Below are 6263 nucleotides of genomic sequence, written 5' to 3'. Positions count from 1 at the left end.
TATTTATATAGCGTCAAATCACAGCAATACCATCTCAAGACGCTTTAAAGACAGGAAAAAAGAATATAATGAAAGCCAATTCATAATAGCCTATATAAGGAAACCAACTCAACTCAATCTCCCATCCTGAGCAAGCACACTGGCGACAGTGGGAAGGAAAAAACTCCCTTTTTTAATTTTATCATGCAACATTAGTAGAGCTTTCACTTGCATGAAACAAAAATACTTTGAGTTTGGAGACAAACCACAAAAGCTTTTCGCAAGACAGCTAAAGCAATTGGAAAGTGACAGAACAATTCATAAAATTAAATCTGGGGAGGGGGCAATTCTTATTTCTCATGAAGATATAAATAATAGCTTTAAACATTTTTTATGAATCACTTTCTACGTCCCATACGACTACAAGACCTGACTAAATGCATCATCTGTTAGATGCGATGTTCCAGTGCTGAATCAGGAGGACCATAAATTCCTTAATGGTAATATAAGTTGCGAAGAAATAAACGGAGCCATTAGTTTGTTAAAAAAAAAAAAAAAAAAAAAAAAGGTAAAAGTCCAGGTCCAGACAGGCTGAGTATGGAGTTTTACAATTGTTTAAAAGCTAAATTGATTCCATACTTATTTAAAATGTATAAGGCGTATGAAGATGAGACTTTACCACCTACATTAATTGAAGCAATACAGTACTTCCCAAAAACGGTAAAGACCCAAACAAGTAGCCTCATACAAACCGATATCTTTACTGAACTCAGGCCAAAAGATTCTGACAACAATACCAGCAAGAAGACTAAGTACTGTTATAAGTAAAAGAGAGAGAAATATAAAGCGAGAGAGACAGAGGTCTTACTCTAACATTTCCTTATTAAAACCAAAATATTCTGAATAATTCAAATACATAAATGAAAATTTGGACTAGTTTTTAGTAAATTTTCTCCAGTCAGTAATGAATGACTAAATCCAGCTCCACCATAGCTGCCCAAACACAAGTCAGTTTCCAGATAGAAACAATTAAAACCACTTAGCAGAATGAACTCCAAGTAGAGACATGTTTGTGTCTCCAGGTAAATCCGTGAAGTTCTTGCTGACTTACCTTGTAAAACTTCGTGTTTTACATTTAAATACATAAACTTACATTATTTTAAATGTTTTACTAATATAAAAAGCATGTTAAATGTCAACACTTGTCACTGTGTTTATTACTTTCAGCAGTGGAAACAACATCTTCAGAAAAGGCAGATAAAAAGAAAACGTCCAGCCGGGTCCCTGTCATGACTTTGTAAGCTCCATCAGTCGGTTCAAGATGCTCTTCTGTCCGAAGCGGACGTGCAGAGCCCTCTGCTGCCGGGAACTCAGTCCTGTAAACGCCGCTTTGTCCTCCCTCAGCGCCTGGTCGCCGTCCACATCGTTCGCCTCCACCTCCCCGCCGCTGTAGGACCTCAGAGTCAGCCGAGCGGCTTCGTGAAGCAGCTGTTTCCACCGAGCATTTAACTCAGGAAAACCCTCATTGGACAAAGCCTGGGAAATCTTCTCATCATCCTCATCTTCCTCCCATCCCTCGTTGTCTTTGAACTCTGAGAGCCCTTCTTTTGTCATGCACAGAATCTGAAAACACACAGAAAGATCTTTTAAAATGATGCCGTTTACTCACTATGTGTGTGTGTGTGTGTGTTTTGTCACCTTAAGTGCCGTGTGCAGGTCTGAGTCTGTAAGGCAGCCTTGTTTACCGAAGACAAAGGCTCCTTTCTCTTGCATCACCTGGCAAAGCACCTCCCACCGCTCCTCCATCAGCTGGCGGTCCGAATCCGACTCAACACCTGGGAAGAAGAGAGGAGCACGCGCACATGTCTGGCATGAATACACAACCTGCCGCCGGTGCACGGGACACCTCTCAGGTCTGGGTGTCAGACTTTTATCTCCCACAATGTCAGTCAGCACGTTGTGTTCGCTGCCTCCTTATCCGAGCTCAGGAACGATGACATCATAACGCCAGAGGAAAAGTGGGTCTCCTCCTCTGATTGGAGGTTTCCCTGCTGCAACACACCTGCCTCAAATCAATGGCTAAGTAGCACAGTAGCTCTGCACCAATTAAGTCTGACGTGTGTCTCCAGCAGTTCAGCCGTGGAAAAGAAACAAGTTTGTCTAAAAAATGCAGAAATTCCACTTGAAGTGACGGCATGTTACTGGGAAGCATCAGACTGAGAAAATACTGGCTGATAAATCACCTGAGAGCCGCCTCCATCAAGCCACCCTGTGCTGCACCAGGACGCTGTCCCAGAAGCGCCACATGGGGGGAGGGAGTTAGGAAGAGTCTAAGGGCCAACGACTTGATAGGGGCCCAAAAAGATTTACAAACTATACGAGAAAATCATTAAACCTTCATTTAAAATAAAGACTTTTTTCAAAGGTTGTCATAACATATAGCAGTAATATAAACTGATAAACCATTTATATAACAATAACCTAGTTAGATGTCTGCACTGGGATTTAACCCTTAATAAAATACCTTCAAATTAGAAATTTTAACCTAAAATTGTCCTTCTGGTTTGAACCAAGACCTTCATTCTGTTGTTACACGAAGTTTCATGCTGAAAATGAAAGGAAACAAAGTGATGATAGTCACTTGCCCAATAAAGGGTTAAACACAGCCCTAGATCTTTATTATTCCCACGAAAAGCTTTTTTTTTTTTTTTTTTTTTTTTTTTTAAATCAGCTTGAAGCAAAAACAAAACTATAAAATTTGCGATCAAGAGGTGGGATCTATGGCGTTCTCTTACATAGGACCCAAAATGTCCTGGCGGCGCCCCTGGGCTGTCCTGAAGAAGCACTGCAGGTAGAAATATTAACTCCGGTTGACCAAAGTACTAAAAAGAGAAGCCGCAGCGTATTTAGCCTTTTATGACTGTTAGTGCCGCCATAAACGCGGTAAATAATGTCTCAAAGAGAAACTGCAAACAAAATCCAAGTAGCTAATTAACATGAAAAAGATGAAACGTATGTCTGCAGCGGAAATTTTCCACTCAACATTTTGCTTCAAATAAAGAAACAAGTTCCTAAACCTCATTCTGGTTCATGACCATTTAAATAACAGCGAACGTCTCTGAGTAATCATCAAAAGCAAATATTAATGGTATAAAAGCAAGGCACCGCGGGCGGCGCTGGGGGTGGCGCCGGGAGAACTGGGGTGCGTTTGTTTTTCTGCTGGTGCATCCAGCCATCTCGTGTCTTTTCTGAACCTCTGTTCAGGTTTCAGCGTGTCCTGCTACGTGTGCATTACCTTGCACAGCGGCTTGGTAGAGGTTGACGACAGGGATGTCAGCTGTGTCGTTGCTGTTGCTAGGATACGGCTCAGCGAAGCCGTACATGTGCAGAAGCTGCCAGTTGGCCATCTGGCCGTAGGTGTTAAACACCTCCTGGCCTTGGTGAACGCGGCGGATGCAGACCATCTTCAGACTTTCCTAAAACAGAGATCGTGTCACGTCAAACTGTCCGTACGGAAGATGAGAACAGAAAGCGGAGGCGTGTCCTCACCGCTGTAAACTCCAGATTCACATTGTGATTGGACACATGGTTCAGCATGTCTGCCATGGGAACCATCATTGGAGGGCTGGGAAGCTCCTCCTCTTCATCCTCTTCATCATTTTCCTCATCCTGCTCCTCCTGCGGCTCCTGAAAGCTAAGGAGCAACAGCGTGAGCTGAAAAGGATGAGGGGTGACTTTTAGAGGGTGAAAAGATGCAGAAACATCTTCAGCTTGTGCGTGCTAACCTGTACGCCATGACAAACGCCACCAGCTGGGTGTAAAGCTCCAGAGTGTGTGTGTTTGGGTTCCACACATCAGGATGTCTTCTCATGAAAGGCAGAACCACCTCGTCGTATTCCCGCTGGATGTTGCATAAGTCTGTGTCCACCGCTTCTGGGACGCCAGTCCCGCGGAGCAGACTGTCTCGCTCCTCTTTAGACCTGATGGAAGAAAATCAGACGATGAAGACAAGAGGAAGTCACAGTTCCTGGACGGGAAATAAAACCAACCAGAACATGGGATGATCCAGGGCCCTGAAGTCAGACCACAGAGAGAGGTAAGGTTTCCAGCGGGACTGTGAGGACGTGTACTCGTACAGCAGAGCCAGCAGCAGGGGAACCCAGCCGGAGGAGCTCTGCAGAGACGACTTCTCTGTGGAAGAACATGATGATGACGATGATCATGTTGCAAACAGGACGATGAAGATCGTGTCAGACATCTTCAATATTCTGACAGCTTCTCTGTAACAGCCACCTTTTTCCAACAAGGCAGATACTTTAGTGGTCGCCTGGTGGAGAAGAGCCGACCTGGGGATGGTGAATAAAACCTCGCCTTCCTCTATAGTTTCCTTCGCAAGCATCCCATAATCTGCCACCGTTCCCTCTTTACTCACATGCACCTGCACACAGAAGTATCAGAGAACACACAGAAAATATATTAACTGGTATTGTGATTCAGCTTTAGTGGCTTTTCCCCTGAACGCTGCTTAGAAAGACTGAAAAAGGCTACATGTCAGACTCTCCAGGCCTCAGTTAGCAGGTTAAAACGGCAACGTTTGTTACAGTTCAGCTAGAAAAAGACTGGAGCAGTCTGCAGGAGACAAAAACAAAACAGAAGCATGGTTTGGGTTTGCAAAACCTGAACAAAACTTCTGCAACAATGTGCTTTAGACAAACAGGCCGAAGTGGAGCTGTTCTGACAACACACACACATACACTGCATACAACTGTCAAGTATGGAGGTGGAGGAATGATAATATGGGCTTGTTCTGCAGTCATTTAGTAGACCATGAACTCCTCTGCAAACCCCAGTATTCCAGGTTCAGATGTGGGTCCATCTGTCTGTCTGCCAGCTAGAGTTAGCCTGAAACCGCTTCAGCAGGGCGATGATCCCAAACACAGCAGTGGATCGGCAGAGATGCTGTGGTGGGACCTGCAGAAAGCTGCAAACCGAAGCAAAACTTCTCCACGATCACATGCAACTGAAAACATCATCAATGCAACTTTTATGCAGTTTTCCACAAAATGCTTCTCAGTTTTCACTTCCAGCCTGATTTCTTAAACAGATCTACCAGCAGAGAAATGTGTGGAGACCTACAGTCATACCTTTTTACTGAGAACCAGACCCACCCTGTGGCACCACTGGAGAAAGTCCTGCAGAGCTTCTGAACCATCAGCCATCTGCCAGCAGCAGAGTCAAATCAAAGGAAACTATTAAAGATGTGACAAGTTGCAGGTACAATTTAGACAAGTTTATTTGTACAGCACCTTTCATGAGCAAGACAATCCAAAGTGTTTTACATGACACATTAAAAGCTTTACAGATGGTCTAAACAAACAACACAAATACCAAGATCACAATAAAATAATCAATTATGTTAAAATAATTAAAAGCTAAATGAAATAAACGTTGCAGTGCAGATGTCATACATGAGGAAAGACATGTTTTTAACCTCGATTTAAAATTGAGAGTTAAATCTCCACAATTTACGATGTTTTTCCAACAAACCCTTTCAGATATATGAGCGTTTAAACAATCAAAATAAAACTCCTACCTTCTGTCGTTTTGCTTCTGTTGCCATCTTTTCCCAGCGTGGATCTTCAGAGAAGAGAGAAGTTAATGCTACTCAACTAGCTGCTGTGGCTAACACGTGGGATTAAAAGGTTACGGGAAGCACAGCGGGTCAAAAATCTCCTCATTCGCCGCATCCTGCAAACTGAAGTTCACCACGAAGGAACAAAGAATGGATCAATGGATGTGTAAAATTAGTTTAGCAGAGACCTCAACAGGAACAAAAAAAAAAAAAAAAAAAAACCCCAAAAAATCCCAACAACTTAATCAACAGGTTAAACAAAAGTAACAGTTTTTCTACAGTCCGAAAAGGAGCAGGATGAACCAATGCTTATTTATTCCCGTCCCCCTTTACAATAATGTTCTTTTCTTCCTTGCAGTTGTTAAATTAATCCCATAATTGCCAGTTTTCTGTCTTTTTTAAAAAAACAAAACAAAAAACAACTAAATAAAAAAAATGATAAATTAATATATATGTGTACACAAACATACTCAGGTACACATATTTATGTGCACAGATATATACATACATATGCACACCCACATACACTCCCAGAGACAAAATAATTACATTTATACCGCTATAGTTAGTCATACACCTATCCACTGTATATGTCTATATTCTCTTACATACCTGCAAATGCACATATATTTTTATCACCCTTTAGTTACAT

At 42.3% G+C, this 6263-nt stretch overlaps 1 protein-coding gene across 1 annotated transcript; it reads right to left on the bottom strand.

Moving 5' to 3' along the window:
- Positions 1–1170: 1170 nt before the first annotated feature.
- setd6 (SET domain containing 6, protein lysine methyltransferase) lies at positions 1171–5659 on the bottom strand. The gene is made up of 9 exons (XM_079255773.1): positions 5573–5659; positions 5124–5198; positions 4273–4417; positions 4029–4170; positions 3765–3959; positions 3529–3673; positions 3275–3455; positions 1678–1814; positions 1171–1602 (listed from the first exon to the last, which is right to left on the bottom strand). The coding sequence occupies exons 1-9, from the start codon at positions 5597–5599 to the stop codon at positions 1267–1269; spliced, it is 1383 nt and encodes a 460-aa protein (XP_079111899.1). The 5' UTR covers positions 5600–5659; the 3' UTR covers positions 1171–1266.
- Between the last annotated feature and the right edge of the window lie 604 nt (positions 5660–6263).

Source organism: Telmatherina bonti (genome assembly GCF_933228915.1).
Source record: "Telmatherina bonti genome assembly, chromosome: 2".
Lineage (NCBI taxonomy): Eukaryota > Metazoa > Chordata > Actinopteri > Atheriniformes > Telmatherinidae > Telmatherina > Telmatherina bonti.
This window is presented reverse-complemented; position numbering and strand designations above follow the sequence as displayed.